The sequence below is a fragment of the Fopius arisanus genome, unplaced genomic scaffold, assembly GCF_000806365.1.
Source record: "Fopius arisanus strain USDA-PBARC FA_bdor unplaced genomic scaffold, ASM80636v1 scaffold00042, whole genome shotgun sequence".
Lineage (NCBI taxonomy): Eukaryota > Metazoa > Arthropoda > Insecta > Hymenoptera > Braconidae > Fopius > Fopius arisanus.
The window spans coordinates 475,820-496,575 of NW_011887781.1; the positions used below are offsets into that span (position 1 = coordinate 475,820).

A 20,756-nucleotide genomic window follows, 5' to 3' on the forward strand; every position below is an offset into this window, starting at 1 on the left:
GTGGCGGTGGGATTAAGGGTAAGGGGTGGTGGTGGAATTAAGGGTGGGGGGTGGCGGCAGAGGGGGTCCCGTCAGCTGACTCGGTAACTACCTCAGTAGCAGTCCTGCTGTTAGAGGGACCGCATGGTATCCGCTGAAATTAAAAAATTTAAGTGACTGCTGAAAATTTTTTAATTTCAGTGAATACCGACTGGTCCCTCTGACAGCGGGGATGACGGGCAGACACCCCCATTGCCTGTGGCGCCCTCCCTTTCTTGGGGTGCAATACTACGATGCCAGCGGAATTACTACTGAGGCAGTTACCGAATCGGCTGACGAGCAGACACCCCCGCATTCCATCCAATGTTCTAATAATTCCGAGAATGTTCATCAGATGTCTCTAGACCTGAGGAAATCACCACGTGGCTGTTAGTCGGTAATGAAATTTCTCATCTTACCTACAATATATTTCGAATGCCCGTTATGAGCTCTCCTTTATATAAGGATTTACTAATGCTCATTATTGTAAAAGAGTAAAAGATTAAGGGAGAAAAGGCTTGTGTAGATGTAAGACTGTAAAATAGCGCCAATTAAAAAAAATTATTTATTTATTTCGAACGCATTTACATTGTCTGATGTGCCTATCTCCTCATCATTCTCCTCGAAATGTATAACAATTTTATTCCCACCGGAATATCTGTTTGCATTAACACAGAAGTTTGTCAAAGAAACAAATGGGAATTTTCATGTCGAATATTATGTCGATATTCACTGGAGATCCCTGGGTATACGTGATTCCGAAGACGAATAGAGAATTAATTTTTCATTTTCTCGGTTGTGAGGACAAGCTTATAGATGTGCTTATTCCTGGCGAGCTAGTAAATGAGAAAATTGCTCGGTTCAACGGTTCTTTTAGTTTGTTGTACAATGAACAATGGATTATTTTCATTCTCACTCATACAAAATTTTTTTTTCCTTCTCCAATATGGAACACCTTTCATAAATGCCTGTCAGTACTTTGCGATATTACATTCACGATACGCTCGGGATTTTAACTCCACTCCTTTTCTTTTTCTAAATCATTTTCTATACGGCAGAGCCTCTCCATTTTCCGGCCGTCGAATTGATGTGCCGAAAGAGGGGTAGAAAAAAAAGGCGATTCCACTTTCATTTCACAGTTCGACAGACCGCGGAATTTCCACCACTCGGCAATACACCATTTTTTATTTCTTTTCACCCTTTCCCTTCTGTTTTCACAATTTCCATCGATGGAAATCCTACGACGATATGTCTCTGCAAGAGTTTGATTGCATATTGCACCCGATGTGAGTGCATTCAGTATTTGTACTAAATATCGTTGTTAAATTTTCATTGTGATTTGACGGGAGCCTCTGGTTGACTCAACATTTATTAAATCCATGATCTTCCGATGGGATTTTTATATCAAAAGTAGAATACAGGATCAAGTAGAAGTCGTTTATTTCGAATCATTGAAATGAACTCGATACGATTCAGTTCTTTTTCAGGTCCAAGAGCTGAATCATTCGATATATTCCATCAAAGACGAGAATAATTATAGTTACGTATTGATAGATCGGATTTCTCACCCGAATATACATGGCCTCTCATGAAATATCCTCCCTCTTCTCCCCAGTTTTCGATTTAAAAATATATCCAAAAATATATTCCACTTCATCCTTCATTTCTCGAATTAATTGAATTAAATTTATTTCTGATGCATATTCAAATGCACAGCATTAAAAAAAAATTTACGGACCCAATAGAATGAGAAAAAATGAGAGGAATTTCAATAGTCATGACAATATGGTTCACCAATCTGTTCCCCTCGGAATTGAGGAGTCTGAAAAATATTGAAATAAAGATAGCCCACTATATTCAGTCTCGGTCTTTGGTTTTTTTTATCCTCGCGAATGCATACTCCGAGTTCCCGGGGCTCCTCCCTGTAGTCGATTTTTCAAACATTGAGATAAAAGTCGATAGTACCTATACGTCCATTAAAAGCCTTGGTATCGCATATAAAAAAAAGCCGACGAATCGATGCCAAAGGGGTTTTATCAAATGCTCTGAATAACTATTACCTGTTTTAATACCGCGGTGTCATTGATTTTTGTAGAACTACCGATGATTCCATAAACGAAATGACTCTGAGAGTTTATCGATTGTGAGAGTCGAGATGTGAATGGTCCATTGTCCAGTCCGCATCGAATAACGACGATAACAATATTTCTTTCATTCCCTTTTTCCGGATGCATTCGACGTCGTAGAAGTTGATATAGACTCGCGAGATGCTGAATGTTTTTTATTTGTATTTCTTTTTTTTTTTTTTTGGCAATGGAAAAGTATGGGGATTTCTACGAAATTGCAAACTTTTTCAGTTGCAATTTTCTTCTTTTTTCACTCACTTTTTTCCATCTCTCGAGTTAAAAAATGGGGGTGGGTGGGTGGTTGGAAGTTGGGCTTGGCTTGAGGGAAAAGAAATTCCACGGGGGAAATGCGAGTGGTGGCTGCATCGTAGAATCTCTGGACCTCGCGAGCCCTGTACATATTGTTACGAGTTATCGTCAAAGTTGCTCCCACATTTCTCTTTTTCTTACTTGTTTTTTTCCTTTCTGCGAGTGTTTTCGGTTCCGAATGAATGCATTGCGATTTTCCAATCCCGACCAAAGAAAAAATTTTAATTTTGCTTGGAAACGATGTAGAATTTTGTTCTGAGGGTAAATCCCTCAAAACAAAGAGAGAGAAAAAAAAATGATAGGTCGATGGAATTCACGGATTGAACGCACCTTGAACGAACTTGAAGTGCACCATTCACCCATCCATTAAATTGAAAATTTATTATTTAATCCAGTTTTACTCGGAGTATCAACTCCACCAGAGTAAGATGGATAAACCTCGTGGAATTCCGTTTCTAATCTATTTCGACCGTCTCAACGGTCTCCGGAAAAACGCATTCCGAGAAAGAACACGAGTGGGACAAGAGATGAAAAAAAAAAGAGAGTATTGTGTAAGTGCACATGAGAAGGAAGACAGAGGAGAAAGATGACACTGCTTGCGGTAGATAGTGTGTTACTGTAACGACACAGCAGCACGTTTCGTTCTACTCAGTTGCTCCCCCAACTCGTTCACCGTTTTCCTCCCTTCGTCATTCGTTATTCTTCTTTTGTCCTTTACTTTTACCCCCTTTTTTACCTTATTTTTTTTTTCATTCACCTTGCAGTGCACTTTTGTTTTTCACCTTTTCCACCTTTTCTCTTGCGTCCTTCAGTACCTTCGCCACTCATATTTCTTCGCATCTCTTTCACCGAGTCTATCCCTTTTTCTTTGGAGTTGTCTTAACGGCAATGCATTGTATCGTTTTAACAGATTGGTCGAGGGCTTCCAACCAAAAGCTCCTTCAGTGCCTTTTACAATCTAGCTATTGTCGGGACAGTTCATTATTTCAGTCGGTTGTATGGATTTGCAAATTTCTCTAGTGCTAACTCTCAAGGTTCACCGCTTCGGATATTCTTGTTCGCGGATATTGATAGGAGAAAATTATTTTTGGATGAGATCATTATATTTCTTCCGGTGGAGGGTCCATTTTGATGCTGGGTAACTCGGTTTATTTCTTTTTAATGATGACGTTCATGATGCGAACGTGAGTAGTCGAATCTCGGATTGGGCCGACAGAATATAGGAATTTACTCCCAGTTACTAACTTCCCGGATTGACGGGCTATTTGAGGTTTTTCCGAAATGAATAATTCCAATTCCTGAGACATTCCTGCGATGCAAGGAATTCTCATTGACTTTCCGTCAATTTCCGCATGTAAAATTAGAACTACTGCTGTCTGTTCGAATCTCAATTAAGATATTCAATAGTTTCAACTGGAGACCTGAAAATGTCAAAATAAAATATCCCTTTTTTTCGAGTACTCAATAATCAATTTCAATTGAACATCCAAGTCATCCGAGGCTTGTCATAACCTACCAGAAAAAAATTCCCCCAAAGTGAAAAATATCAACAATTTGATCAGACATTGCAGTCGGAATATCCCGAGAATATACCACAAAACCTCCGTGACTGTATTCTACACCTCTCAATACCTAAAACACACTACATTCACTCACCCCTTAACCACCCCAAAAATCCTCCCGATCCCTCCGCGAAACGCATGCGCCATTATGGCAGGCTGCGATGCGTCGGCGTCCTCCCAGAAGCTACCGTACAATTTTCCCTCAGTTCTTCTTGTCACCGCAGTCTATAAACCGTAGCCGCGTATAAGCGACAACACGATCACCTAAACACTAATTTATCACCCATTTTCACTAAAAATCTTCCTAAAAACCGTCAATAATCACGAAAACCCATACTAGTATGATCGAACATTCAAAAATAATTGGGAAAGCACCGGAATTTGGAGATCTGAGTGAGGGTTAAAGTGCAGTCATCAGCACTGAAACAACAAATATCACCTATTACTCGAATCTCCACTGAAATAATTAAATAAATAATCATCATGGAGCGTTCAGTGATCTCGGCAATTATGTGTTACGGATTTATCGTTAAATAATTGATAAAAACAAGTGGTAGAGAGTCAGTAATTAATTGAGTCGTTGTATTTTGAGTTCTTCATTATCTCATCTCATCGCAGCTCATCTTGTTTATCTGTTATTCTCACGTGAATATCTGTGAATAAAATAACCACATCGTGTCAGCAGTGCGTCACGTCCTTGGGAGAAAAGCTCGACCAATGATAAAGCTCCATTAATTTTTTGTTGCGGTTAGGAGGGGATCGTAGTAATCGTAGAAGAGAGTTGACGTCAATTTGGACAGGATACATCGATATTATCGTTGATATCGCATTATTTTGACACTGTGGATCGTTGATAGATCATGGGGCGATCGTGGTATTCGCTGAGCTGACCCAAAATAATCAAAAAAAAATATATCAAAAATTCTGGTGTCGATGGCACTGCAGTGAGCATTATTACCGACAACAGGTGAAGACTTTTTCGGTTTTCAATTGATTAACGGTTCGGTAATACATGAGTGAGTGATTGTGAATTGATGAAGTGATTAATTGATTAAACGAATAATTGTTTAATCATGATTGCGAGATTTTTACTTGTCCTCCTTGTGCCAACGTGCTGGAGCTTTGTTTTGGAGGGTACGTCATCCAGTTACGCGCAATTTCGCAAATGGAATACAGCTCTCAACGGTAGTCTTGAGTTTGAGTTCAAAACAGAACAGGGAAATGGCCTTTTGTTGTACGCTGATGACGGGGGTAATAATGATTTTTTTGAAATAAAATTGGTGGAAAGTGCGCTTAGACTGAGGTACAATCTCGGTGGTGGGGCGCAAATTGTTACTGTTGGTCATGATCTTGGTGATAATCATTGGCACAAGGTTGAGATTACGAGAAATAATGAAAATACAACGCTCACGGTGGATGGTGCGAGTGCCACTTCCACGTCGAGGGGAAAGGAATTTGAATTTGGAAAATTTTCAAGTAATTCTGATGTTTACATCGGGGGTATGCCTAGTTGGTATAATAATAAGTTGACGCTTCTGGCGTTACCCAGTGTTATATTTGAGCCGAGGTTCAATGGAGTCATCAGAAATCTTGTTTATGCTGATGGTGAGGATCTTGTGCCGAGGAGGCAGGAAATTAAGAATCGGGATGGGAAGGTGAGCCCTTTGGGATTATTTTTACATCACTTTTTTTTATCAGAGATATATTCAATGATATTGAATAAAAATTATTGATCTACGGGGAAGCTTTTCCTCCATAGACAATTTCTTGGTTAATTTTTTCTATTCTGGGAGCGTGTACCAGATATATTTATATTTTATTGATAAAATAGGCGTCATAGACGGTATGACGTCGACGATGACCAAATATACAGGGGGAAGGCCTCGACTTTTGACCTTTTTGCAGCACACGTGCACTGTTCATTATTTTTCCCTGCAATTGCCGTTGCAATTCTTGGGAATTGTTAACCAATTGTTGTTTCGAAGAAATTTCGGAGAATTTCACAATTGAGCGGTGGAAACTTTGTGAAACATGGAAACAGTAATTTTCTGTTTACCTATGCCATGAAAATTGATAGAAATCAGGAAAATTTAGGTCAATGTATTCAGGACATAACTTTTGACCTTCCCCAACTACATCTATACGGTTACCTATTATTTTTCTAAATTTTCCAATACAATCCTTGAAAAAATTTTTCGAACTATAATTTCATTGATATTTGAAGAAAAAAATTCACGTAACATGTGGAAAATATTAAAAATTAATTTCTCACTTGATGATGCCTTAATGGCACTTCCACGTGAATTCAATCAGCATCTCCACGAGTGTAAAAAGAAAATGACGGGAAACAATTGGTATTTCCCGCGTTGTCTCGATTTTTTTTCTCTCATCCTCATTAATTATTCATTCTCTTTCTCTCTGAATTATGAAAAAAGGGGCCAAAGTGGCTCGTGGGACCGTTTCCTATAGAATCTAACACATAGAAATACCGGAAGGTGGATATCGATCGGTAGCAAGGGGCAAGAGGGCGGCACAAGGGGGTGAAACGTGGATTTGGAGCACAAACTCACTATTCCCCTTCTATATATATTTTTGTATATATATGTGGATACGTATATATATACACAAACACGAGTGGTGAAATTATTTTTGGCGTCTTTTCGGGGCCAATTTCTTTTTTATCCCTCAGATTGTTGGATGCGGGAGGGAAGAAGAATTGTCGCGGTGAACTCTCTGCGATATTTTTTTTTTCTCCCCCTGTTCTTCTCTTTTTCACCAATTTTTTTTTCTATGAGCCTTTTCACGCCTGATTGTTATCGGTGGGACATTTATTTATGAGATTGTTCTCGATAACAGGTCGTTTGTTACGTATATGAGTTGATTGACTTCTGCTATCAATTCTCGTTTATTTATTTTGGTCCGGGGATTGGGTAGGGGTTCAATAAAAATGAAGTTGATAGAGGCATGATGACATCATGTTTACTTGATCAATTAATTTTTTTTTCTCTCCCATTCGGTTATTAAAGTTGTGGTAAGGATTTTTTTTTCCGGCGGTTATTGGGGATTTATTCTAGAATTTTATTTTCATTGATTATTTATAGCAAGTCTCATCGGAAATTGAGAAAAGAGGAAAAAACGGTTTTCCTCGGTTGCTTGAAATTTACGAACACTTTGTCGAATGAAAAAATAATTAATTGCGTAACGTTCACACGGCATACAGTATAATATTTTGGGAAAATTGGTGATTCGATATTTTATGGGTAATATTGATGGGTTTATTCAGCCAGTGAATTTTCATATCACTTTATCGGAACGAGTTGAAAGCCTTTCAAGGGATTAAAAAGATGACTCCGTAAGAAATTGAACACGTGTTGGAAAAACAGCGGAGGTAACTCCCCGTCACAACCCATTTGTTACTGTCAACTCACCGTGTAATATATGCTGTCAGTGATATTCACTGTTTACATATATATATTCCCTGATTGTATCGGAAATTTCGGTACTCCTTCGCGATTTTTTTGCGATTCTTCCATTTTTAGAAATTTCCATGAGACATCTCGAGTTGAAAAAAATGTTCTGATTGAATTGAAAAATTCGGGGCTCCTTGGATATCGTATTGAACGACAGAATATTACATGCACATAGCGTGTTATTTATTTTTAAGCGCAATCGATCAATATGTGAGTGAGTGCAGCTCTGTATTGGGTCAAATGCTGTGTATGGCGTATTGTTGATGGGTATGCTTGAAACGAGCTCAAATCAATTGCAACCCTTAGGCATTTCCTACAACCCAGACAGTTCTCGATTTACTCGCCCGGGTTCCATAATTTCCCGGAATGACAAGTCGGTGATCGAACAGTAAAAATAGAAATGATATTTCAATTCAAGTGATTCGTGACGGTATATTCACGGAAAAATTCAATCAAAAATCGAAGAATATTCTTGTAAAAGTTCCAAGTCAAGACTTTTAATTGCTTCGGGTTGAATTAATTGCTCCAATTCAGTACGAACCTTGAAGTCTCTCGCTTATTTATGGCTTACCGAGTGATTCAATTTATCAGATAAAAATGATATCAGCACTTATCTGGAGTTTAGTCCACACCCACGAAAATATCCTAAAAAATCGTTTGCATGGAGTGGAATTCATGTAGATTTTACTGGGCCATTCAATTCGCGGGGGGATATTTCGCGGTAATCCTAAAAAGGATAGCGAATCTTGAGACTTCAGGATATTCTCGGGGATTTCAAGCGCAAGATCATCGCGCACTGTGAGAATCCCTCGGGCATTTTGTTAATGTCATGAGAAACTTCTTGAAAATTTCCCCTGGAAATTCTTGCTTCTGAGGACTAGATATCAAAGTGCCAGAGGCATTCCATTCATTCCTCGAATGACATAATTACAAACAAAAAAAATCTTTGCAAATTCCTCAGATTTTTCTCGGATGTCCAACATCTCCATGTGACTCGTATGTTGCAAATATTACCATAACTTTTGAAATTCAAATGTGCAAATGATATGCACTCTCAAAATCCGGGAATTACTCACCCATGATTGTTTAATTAACGTTTTATTAAACCTAATTTAATTAAAAGTTGAAATTGGCGAACGAATTTGTCAGTTTATTTTATATATGGCAAATGTTACCACCGAGTTTGTTCGCAAATATATTTCGAATGTGGAGCAATTCATGATTTTAAATGATTAATTATTTTATTTTTCGGTGATAATTCAGTACTCGTTATCGGTGAAGAGCATTTCATTATTGTAAAGATTAATCTGGGGTTTCAGTATAGCAAATCATTTCAATTATCCACTGTTATTTCGTGACGTCGATTATGCAGAGAAGGAAAATTTTATTCAATCCCTCATCAATATTCATTAATCAATTAGTGCGTTGATATGGAATCGGGAAAAAAATATTAAAGGTAAAATTAATGAATCTAGTCCAGCCGAAGTTTGGATGAAATTCGAATTGACATTGACTTTTCATGCAAATGTAATGAATATTTTCAGTTAGGGTGAATGATCTATTTTATGAAATCGTCACCCAATTATCGTTTATTTTTATCGTACGGAGTGTTCGAGTGACTCGATCGATTGTATAAAATTCATTAATGAATGTGAGGTATCCGTGTTATTTTTGATTGTCGATGCACATCCCGTCGATTCCAGACACTTGCGATGGTGCCAAGGAAACGTCTCGACTCAGCCACTCATGCACGCTATTAAATTTACCCCTCGAGACGTTTCTCATCCCCTCACCATCTCACATGCATTCACGTGAATGGTTCAAGTGCTGGCCCTGATAAATGCAAACTTTGGCCGTAATTCAATTAGTCATTTAAAAAAAAATGGTTAATAGCTAGAATGACGAAATTTAACGAGTAATTACTGAATAGTGGGTACTTGAATTTAATTGCCTCGGCTAGAATTTTTTTTCTCTCTCTTCTTAATTATTACCCTCGTGAAAATAATGTTTTTTTTTTTGCCTACCCCTCTCTCTTCCACGCCCTTTATTTCTGGTAGTAAATGTTTTTTTCTCATACTCGCGAGTCGTGCGTGACATACGACTCGATCGATAACTCGCATCGTTATGCGAAAAGCCCCCGAGAAATTCGAGGCCAACTATCGTGGGTGCACACAGAGCCGGGAAAACCGAGATATTTCATGAATTTCGTGCTTGGTAAACTCGAAACGATCGATTTTACATATATATATTAAGAGTATGTTCGCGTGAACACATAACGATCAAGTGGACACGAATAGCATTCAAAGAAATGCTCATTTCTCTAGTACTTTTATTTATGTCTCGGTTTAATAATCATGAATTTTTCAGTCTGTGACACTTTTATCTGCATTCAGACAGAATTTATTGTTTAAGTGAATTGCAATATTATTGTTATTATGCGGGACTCATGATTGATGGAAAATTGTGCGACCGATGAAAGTGATGAAAACAGCGAATAGTCATCCATCTTTTCCAAGCAAGAAAAAAATACATTGAAAATAATTTTTCCAAGATTCCTGCACGGAGAAAAATATTTAATAATAATTACGTATTTTTTTCATAAGTTCTGTAATTTTTTTAATGATTCGGGACAAAAAATTTTTGGGATTGAGTCGAATTTTTTGAGGTAACATTTTTAATGGGAACCCTGGCTTCACCAATTTTTCCAAGATATAAATGTCGCCCTGAGATTCCCCCTAGACCTGACCCTTTGAAGGATTAAGCCGTCCATCCAACCCGGCCTTAAGAGGGAGACCGACCACCCGCTCGTTTCCCATAATAAAACGAAGACGAATTATATAGAGAAATCGATATCTCGTTTTCTACCGGTGCCATCTTATTTCGCCCCTTTGGGCCGTCATTCTGCCATTAAGGAGTCCAACATTCTCTCTTATTCCTTTTTTTTTGCCTCACTCGAGGATTTTTTTTTCCTTCGCTTCACCCTTCGACGTATAACTGACGTTTATTCGACGAGAGAAACTAACGGCAACGGCTTTGGGGGTCTGTAATGCGAGAAACAGGGAGACTATCTCAAGTGGACAAACCACTCATGTCATTTCCCGCGTCTTCAAACACGTAATAAACGCTTCACACTACATTGTACACTACAGTACACTGAAACATAAAAATGTTAATTACATTTTGAAAATAGGATTTTAGCATCACAGGTGAATAAAGAGAGCATGAAGAAAAAAATCCCCGAGGAATTGCGTGAAAGCTGCGTAATCCTCCGGCGAAAAATAAATGGAAAGAAAATTAATTGTGATTTTTTCGAAATGCCCTGTGCAGTATGTAAATTTAAAAAAGCATTAGGCAAATAAATTCTATCAAGAACTTTCTCTCCGCGCTGGTAATCACGCGGTCTGTGCGGAAATGTTATATTCTCTTTCTGATGGTACTGCGATCAACGTCTGATCAATGCCAATTGAAAAATCCATTTGATGGTCAAGTGCCATAGCCTTGCAATGGTCTTCCATAAAACTTTGTTGATCGTAAAAATTGCGAAATGTTTTAGAGTGGTCGCTAACGACTGTTGCAATTATTTCTCAAATTGATGTGGACTTGACTCAAAACGTAACTTGCACTATATCTTTGCGGTTTTATTTTTTCTATAATAAAATACGGTGTTAATTCATCGCGTTATGCAATTACCAATTCCTCTGCAATATTGCGGGGATAATTGCCGAGGGAAATTTACGTAACAACTCGCGTAATGAAAATCGCGAGAGGTATTATTCAAATATGTAATGGATCAATTATAAAAATGATTAATGGGATGTATATTCGATTCACGAAAATTATTGCGACCTCTTGGCCACAAATATTTTCTATATTACAGATATCACTTCCATAATATTGATATAAAATTTTTATAATCTTGTATTTTTTAAAAGCATGTGTAATTTTTTCAGTTTTTCTTCCTCTATTATTTTCCCTCGTTAATTATTAGCTTGTCATGATGCAGTAAGTGGGATAAAGGGCTTCATATAACTACGAACAATAAAATCGCATTCTACTACGGACCCTATCGATATCATATTTATACACCCAACTAGTGCTCGATAAAATCGTAATATCGAATTACCGTTAAATCAATAAACTATGGATAAACGATCGGCCCAATGAACTGTTCCGTTAGCGAATGGATCGTCAATCAATTGTCTGCAATTTCTATACAATATCGAAAATATTTGAATTAAACGCCAGAAATTTAAGTGGAAAAAAATGTTCAGTCAATAATTCAACGGAATATTTCATGCAGAAAATTTCATGCAATTTTTTTTTAATCGAATCAATTCAATTCTATGAATATATTCTTTCATATCCATTTTGGTTAACATGGGAGTTATGAATTTAGTTCCCAAAAAAAATAGATGCTGATGAGCTGGCGTATAATCGTCATGTTCACGGTGAAATGAATTGTATATTCGAGAGGGCTTCCATACCATTGTTCTCTCACAGCTGTAAATATCCGATGTGCATGCGAAGCGATATTTCGAATTGTAAATTATATTCATTCATTACTTGACCCACTGGCTTCATTATCGCCTGCATGTGTTCGAACGATAACTTGCACGTAGAAACGCGAGGTTCGAAAAAAAATAAAAATCGACCATTCACGAGTCAGCAGGATAAAATGCATATGGGATATGGAGAATTCAGTATATCGGGACCATGTCCGGTATCAATTCCCCGAAATTTCAGTGGGAGAAATTTTGCAATAAATTCACTGCAATATTTTTAATTTTTATTGTTTCTGATTGAATGAAAAAAAAATTTTTTCTCGAGCTTTGAGATCGAATGAATGATATTTCCCATAAATCCACAAATAACGCCTATATTTCTCCGGATATTTACCCTTATTTCGTTAGATGTCACGAAAAGACGGCGATGTAGCCTGGAGTGCAGTTACCAAATACGAGCAGCTGGTGGGATCGTATAAACTCGAAATGTTTGGATAGATTTACGTTTCTGGATGCTCTGAGTTCGCGTTATGCCAGGGAAAAAATTTCTTTTACACCCATTTCTGATATTCCAACTAAAATCCCCATTATTTTTTCTCCTTCCTCTCATACATGGGTGGAGTCCCCAGAATTACTGTAAATATTGATTGGTATTTACCAAATGACTCCTCAATTCATGTTGTTTGAGTTTGATTTATTAATGCATGATGAATTTACATTTGTGTTTCAGTGCGGTGGATTTCCATGTGTCGAAGCCGCTGGTCAACGCAAATCCATCAGAGTGAGTACTGAACGATTATTAATTAAAACGAATGTATAATGGCGAACGCTCGTTGAACGCTGGATACATGACACTATTGCATTGCGATTAGAGAGGCCCTAGATTTTAAATAAGTAGGATCGATCATTCTTCTTACATAATGGAATTACCATGTGAATCCAATTAATGTTTATGTCGGGGTCAAAAAGTCGTTCGAGATCGTCTGCCTGGGATATTCCTGTGCGAGAATTTTTAATGAAAAATGTATATTCATTAAAATTACATGACCGGGGAGGGAAATTTAAAAAACGAGTTTTTATTATTTTATTATTTCAAGTTTGATAGAGAGATGATGTATTATTATTGCCGAAATCAATACTAAATCAGGTTTTATCGGGATGACTTCTGAGATTTCCACCGGGATGACTAAACAACACGTACATTCTTATCTTCTTGTTCTGTACGATGAGCGTGCACTGGTGAATGATAAATTGTCTCGAAATTTCGAAATGTTAGAGGGCATGTCACAGGGAAGACCAACTTGCAGATTTATTGAATGCACTTGTACCCCTGGGAGTAAGCATAATATCGTACATACGTGAACTCCTGGGGGAGCGAAATCTCAAACCGTTGGAGTAATAAAATTCAACGGCGATTTAGGAATTCGATTGGCGTCTTATCAGTGAACGAGTGGTACTTATGAAGTGGCCTAGCAAAATTATTTCGGTAAATGTCGAAGCCAAGTTCTTGGCTAAATGATACTTGATCTCGTTAGAAAGCTCCGGACGTGACCCTCATATCGAGATTTTACCCTCACCGAGTTTTTCCCAGAGATTCCGCTCTTTTGGTATTGAACGGATATTTGTGACGCTGTTGAAAGATAGTTCGATTGAATTCCCTTCCGAAATTCTTGAAATTCAGGAGAATATTGAAATTCATGGCCATGGCATTTCGATTGAGAATCCATGACGAAAGTAAAGAATTTATTTTCCATTCAATTTTGTTGAATTAAATTCGATTTGGGGAGAAAATCGAGAAATTACTTCACGGGAAAATTCATTAAAATCATCTGACGATGATATTAATCAAGAAGTTATAATTGACATGATTAGTGAGATAATGTGCAGTAAAAAGACCGTTCTTTCTCCGGAGAAAATTTCTACACCGCCATTTTTAAAGTTTAACTTTAAATTCAAGTCGGAAATCTCGAGGGGTAGCTTTTTACACGGGAAAATTGCTGGAGGTACCTCATAACCGCAGTTACTTCCTTGAGAAAGCCTCCGGGAATCATTCGATTCTCCTTTTGGGACAGTGTCATCGTTTCTTTACGTTAATAACATCCTGAGTGGTTTTGTTAATTCAGTATCCAAGTTTCGGTTTTACGGTGGACAAGTTGGACTCCTAGGGAGTATTAATTGTTGTTTTCATTCTCGGAAAGTGAGTGATTAATAAAAATAATGAGTTTCCTGGCATCCGGTAATTTCTAAGACATTATCATCGTGTCTTCAAGGGTGTGACACATTCTCATTGAGATGGGGATCAGAAGTTTCCTTGACGGTGACTCTAGGTGTCTCAAGTTTCATCCCTTTATCGTCACCCAAAATGCCGGAGTATTCTTGCCATGAGTGTGGATTTTTGAGCTCAATTGAGGCTTTGATCCGACTTCATTTAAGTCGAGCTTCAATTATTCTCACGAGATATTGATTAGAATCAAGTGGAAAATCCCAGTTGAAGTCAGCCTTCAAATAAAATCGAGTCAATCCAAAAAATATCATTCAATGGAACTTTAAAGCCGACTCGAATAGGGCTAACTTTATTCTCGTCTTAAGTTTGATCCCTTCATCATCACCATAAAAAATGGAGGATCATTTAGGTGATGAGTGGGGATTTCTGGGCCTCGATTGAGGCCACAGCTTTTGATATTTCTCCCCTTCGGATCGTTAGGGCGTTGAATTTATCTCCCAGGGTGACACTTTACTCACATCGTTTTATGGCTCCTGTTGTGCCATTGATTCCACTGCAATCCGATAAGGGGCTTAATCAATGCAAGTGTCTCTTCAGGGAATTACTACTTACAAGGGGAACAACGGGAACGCGTCATTCCACCGTTATAAGGTGAATTCCTGGGTTCAGACTTAAAAAGCCATTTCCTATTTCTAATCTTGTGGAATTTCGATACTTCCACAATTTTTTTTTAGCCATCCCACTATAAAATTTGAGTTTCCATGTAATAATTCCACAAAAATTCATTTTTTTTAAACCTTTCGATATTAAAATTCTTTTAATTATTCTTAGTGAGTAGAAGACTTTCTCGTACGTCAGAATTTTGATATTCATAGTGCACAGATTCATAACTAATGTGTATATAGCTCTCATACGTGATAAATTAAGTGAAGTGTCAGACGGGTTACATTGAAGAGACGAGCAGTGAATGTGCATAATGCACCTGGTATGTCAGCCATTAGACGACGTTGTTAGAAGGGGAGGGAGAAGGGGGTAAGATGGCTCCTATGATGCCATTGGGTAATGGGGTGGTATCACACTGGGCTACAGGAGCCTCCGTGACACTTGATTTGACCACAATCTCATCCATTCTCCCAAACCGAATTGTTCATGTGATTGATCCCTCGCTTATTTTTCGGATTTTTCGGTTTTCCGAAAAAATTTGTGTCGCCAGCTAATTATTTATGTCATTTAGAATGATGAGTTCATGTACTTCTCTTTATTGGATGACTGCTCACTGACCCCGAGCTTTCTCAACGGAAAAAAAAAACAATCACATGGATCAGTTGTGGTCTTGACCTTAACGAGCTATCCTCGGGGGCAATTACGATGCACCTCACTTTCAATTTCAATTACCATAGGTCATTAATCACAAGTATACCACTCCCACTAACAACGCAAGAAAAAAATCAATTTCTGGGGGAAATCGATACGCAAATTTTTTTAGTGGAATAACTGTTAAAGAAGAAAGAAAAGTAATTTGTAAATTTCAGAGGTGGTATCTTTATGAAAATCAGATCTATCGATCGACCTCGTTTCCAACACTTCTTTTCATAATGCCACGATGATCGGTAAAGCATAAATCCTCGAGAGCGATAGCCCGGGCACGTAATTTCTTGACTCTTGGGCAGTTTATGGGATTCTGGCAAGTTTACTAGTACTCATTTCTTTACGTTCATCGATTCTCTCGCGAAAAAAAAAACACGATAGAAAAATAGTATTTTTCAGTGGAGTGCGTTACTGTCATTTTTATAATTACTCTGGAATTTTTATTGAACATTTTTATCCGTTTATTTATGAAAAGTGGTAGATGTAAAGTAATAATTTGCGAAATTGTATCAGTGTAAATGGCACCTCTTGCCATAATCTATCGTATCTGATAGGGCTTTACATTCATGACGTAATGCGTCTTACGAGCTGATGGAATTGTGACGCGCATTATGCAGAGTTTCCAAGAGAATTAGCATATACGCTTCTGTCTAGAATTCTCTGCGATCTTGCATATTAGAAGTTCTCCGGTATGTCTGACAGGCGAAGTAGACACTTAACAGTCCCAATTCGGTGTTCATGCATTTAGTTACATTTATTTTAATGAGTGTGAGCATTATTCCTCGACATGCAACATTGAGAGATGAATTTGATTGATCAATTCGTTCTGATATTTTTGTAGAGTCGTTTCATGATTATTAATGTTCAATGGGAATGGAAAATCCATGGAATCGAAATGAATAGCAATTCAACTGTCATGAGATCGAATATTCGTCTACTTGGGGGAGCGACTGAGGTAATTGACTTTATAAGAGGACGAAGAGGAGTGCGAGAAGATGAAATTGCTGGTCGGTGGTTCGTTCGATGGCTACGAGAAGTGGTAGAATCGATAGTCGTCATCTTATATTACAATTCGTCTCTCATTTGCGATTACGATGGCCTCATTTATCTCATCTTTATTTTTAATGAATTTCAACCCATCGAGCATTTTATTTCGGTGAATGATTATTGCTGATACGAATTGAAAGCTCCAAGGCTTGAGACAAGTGGAAGAGTCCCTCGGTTTTAACAGTCCCACGATATATTTTTATTGGGCCTCCCGGTTATCACATATTTTTAGGGCACAATCGATATTTGAAACTGTATTTCATCCAATCCTGCACTAGCTGCGGTGACGCAGCACTCTTTGATGTGGATTCACTGAATTTTTACTCTATACCTCGGGAGGGTACTCTCCAGGCATTAAAATATGAAGAAAAATGGATAGTGTTGGCGGAGCTAATGCGTGGAGTTGAAAATCTACTCGGTGGAGAAAATACACCTCTTGGAAATGGCGGATTTTGTGCATTAATTATTATTAGGGGAAGATTATCTCCACAGGCTTAAGCTTTTAAAAATTGATCTCTCCCCGGTTATGACGGATTCGATTTTTGAACCAATTTCAATCGGGTTTGCGATCCAGGGATCAAATATGTAATCTTCTAAGCAAAATTGACACTAATGGGCACTTTCATCGTCTTTGAAGAGGTCTTTGCTTCAATCCCTCGGATGTCGAAGGATATTTGTTTTAAAGTTCGTGAAAGACGGTATTCCACCATAAAAGAGATATATTTCGTATTGTATGCGTGTGGCCACCGGAAATTCTCCAATTAAACTTTTGAAAAATAAAAGTTGGACTTTCACTATACCGTAAACTTTCAATTAACTTCCAGGCCCATATCAGCACTCCTCCATCACGATGGCCTGGATTTTTTCAGTTAAATAGTAGAAAAAAAAACAGATTATCTCCGCTTCTATTTTATTCCTTCAGAAATCTCTGGGTCCATCTGATTACCAGTAATAGGGTTTTGTTTTAAGCTTCAGCTCTATCCTTAGGGCACGGTTAGAGGAAGAGTGAGGACAGTCGAGATCTCTTTTTCGTTTCCGGTTCGAATATCCTGCGGTGTCTCTTTATTTTTATTTATATAACGACCAATTGGGCTTTTTGGATTTTCTTTCAATGCACTTTACATTGTTGGGTGAAATATACGGAACAAGTTTTGTAGGAGAATTCTCCACTGAAATTCTAGGGCTTGAAAAAGCTGAGCTATCAATTTTTCAGACTATGAAATTTCTCCTCGAACTTTAGAATTTCATAAAAAATTCAGACCCTCTCAGTTTTTTTTACGGAGAAAAATTTATAACAGAATTTAGTCTGACGTTTCGTAATAATGCTGTAGGTATTCGCTCGCGAGGAATCTCCACCGTGACTATTTGTTATTTTTTGCAAGACAAGGTGCATTTTATCCATCGATTGAATTTAATTATCCACTCGTACATGCGATATTCTATGAAAAATTGGAGTTAGGAGACACCAAATGACAATTAAACCTTGAGATATTGGAAAGGAAGCTTTAGCGGAGTTTCAACAATCCCAAAAAAATACTTCTGACCACAATCTTGAGTACCACGAATGGCTCAACGTGAGCTATCACGAGATAAGCCCGGACGTGACCAACAATGAAGATCCGAAAATGCGAGCTGTTAAATTCTCGAGATATTTGAGTTTTGTTGTGGCTTGTTGAAGAGCTTTCGCTCAAGGAGGGTCTAGAGAACGTTGAAAATGACAGGACATAACGAGACATTCACAATGCCAGATACTTCTCATTAATCCACATGTCACTTGATGTTCGTATTCAGCATTAATTAAGGGAAAAAAGTTTAAAATACCTCCGGCCTCGAATAGTCAATTGACATCCCGCGAGGCGAATATATTTGGTCTCATATTGAAAGCTCTTGCCAGCGAAATAAAAAACTCCACTTGCGCTAGAAAAAAATTGAGACAATTTTTTTTAGAATAAACAACGTAAAAAAATTCCAGAATTCAAGACTCAGGTTCAAAATGGAAATAAATAGTCATCGATTATCAGTATATACTGATCAATGGATCAATGGGATCGAAGCCTTCAGGTCTGCATATCAGTGAGATAGATTACTCTAGAATACGGGACAGAGTACGTCAATTTGCTTGCGCGTGGACACGTGGATTGTCGACATTGCGTGGACCAACACGAGACTGGATAATTGTATGCAGATGCACGTGGGTTAACTCAACATCGCACAGTATATACTCTGTATGCAAATGAGCTTCAGTACCAGTCTGTAGATGTAGGCATGATTGAACGCCCACATTCCTCGAGATACTTGAGTGAAGTCTCGGTAAATTTCGAGGTTACGAGGCAAGTCCGAGGAAGCTTGTCAACGCTATCGATCACCTCAGATTCAACGAACTAGCATTGCACGTAGATACCCTATCCTTCTAATTGATTCATCAATACATACCATACATCCTGATGAAAGCCGATAGTTATTTCCGCTCCTTGAAGGTTGTTTCGATGTTTCTTCGGATATAATTAAATTGCCATTTCCGTAAAAAGGAATCAATAGCAGTCACAAGGAATAAATATGTATTGCATTGAGTCTTTTGATATCCGTCCACAGTTGAAATTGCAGTCGATTCAACCATTTCAATTTATTTATTTTTCTTCATTTTTATCATTGCTCCCCTTTTGGGGAGTGAATGGAGAACACTTGCTGCCCATTAGCGAGAACAATATTCCGTTACACTCAGCAATTTTATTTGCCGATCCTCCATTGTTGTATCAACTGGGAAAGTAACTTCACTAATAAACCATCCAGCGATATTCTCATGACAGTAGTTACCTACATTTCATCAGGATCACGTTGCTCGTTAGTCAACGGCCTATCTTCGTCAGTGTACAAGTCAACAAGCTCTTGTACCACCGTTGGTCTTGATGTGTACGTTAACTGTTGTATATAATCTCTTTGGACGAAATTCGAAGTCTTTAAACTGTGATTTGGCTGGTCTTCGGGGATTGGTGTGAATTTACTTTGGCCTGGTGCACTGGTGCCAATGAATTTTCCTATGTCACCGCGCATCCAGTGTGCACCATCGGTGACGGAAAGCCAGCTTTGCTCAAAGCACCACCACCATCATATGTACTCCATTTTCTCCTTGTTCTACTATCCAAACAATCAACGAGTTTTGCAATCAAAGTTTGACGTGTGATAATAACCAATTCCATGGATAGATATTCCCAAAGTCATATACCAGTGAAAACAATCGTGCGAAAATGTCAAATTGTAAATCATCAGGTCGTGTTTCAATTTTTATCCAAAGGTATTTGGATAATATTCAGAATTATGTGATATTCTATTGCAGTTTGGGAATACGATAGGAAATTCGCAAGAAATTTTGAGTTAATTCGGCTAGGGTCCAAATTAGAGATGACAAGTCTCAAAATAATGGTCTCCCTTTTCTATGGTGAATGTCGGGATATTCCCGAAATGTGATGATTACTCTGTTCCAAATGTAGCATGTGTAGAATGTGTATCGGAATAGCGCATTGGTGAATTGGTTGAGCGTCAAGGATAACGTGGAATTACATACACACGGGAATGTAACAGGTGGCGAGGTGGGGTACAAACGCAATAGTGGTAGAATTTCTCTGGCTAAAATCCAGCTGCATCTCCCTATGCTGGAGTAGATTTTCATATTGGATGTAATTAGGTGTGATAAATGAAGTCACCACATGTACCGCTGCCAATACCATCTCTCTGATATTTTTTTTTTCACTTTCTCTCGGAACTTTAACCAACTGAGAATGATTTTCTTTTCATCGATCTGGGGAAAGTTACGTAGGTGGAAGTGAAAACGCGTCATTGATAATGACTCTCGTAGTTTTTTACAAGGACCCTCTGTTAGAAAGTTGCCTTTGAAGTGGTGCACTGAGGAGAAACGAGAGAATAGGTACGACCGAATAAGAGGGGTTGGTGCAGGGTTAATCGCCTCATCCACACTCGTAGAACATCAAAGAACCGACAGGTTGTCCTCAGCCTCTCCTATGACGTGCCTTATCTGTTACAGCCAGTGTGACTCGGTTGATTATCTCGTGTGCATTTCTTCCATGCACTAGTCAAGTCTCAGTCCTTTCCGCCAGTGCTTGAGAAATTAAATA

The 20,756-nt window shown here is 38.1% G+C and overlaps 1 protein-coding gene across 1 annotated transcript in view; it reads left to right on the forward strand.

The window, feature by feature from the left end:
- The first annotated feature begins 4,307 nt into the window (after window positions 1-4,307).
- LOC105266942 (neurexin-1) overlaps window positions 4,308-20,756 on the forward strand; it is a 98,015-nt gene continuing 81,566 nt past the window's right edge. The window contains exons 1-2 of the mRNA XM_011305456.1: window positions 4,308-5,670; window positions 12,718-12,768. Coding sequence (XP_011303758.1) covers window positions 5,089-5,670; window positions 12,718-12,768 — 633 coding nt within the window. The 5' untranslated portion in view covers window positions 4,308-5,088. The remainder of the gene's footprint in view (window positions 5,671-12,717; window positions 12,769-20,756) is intronic.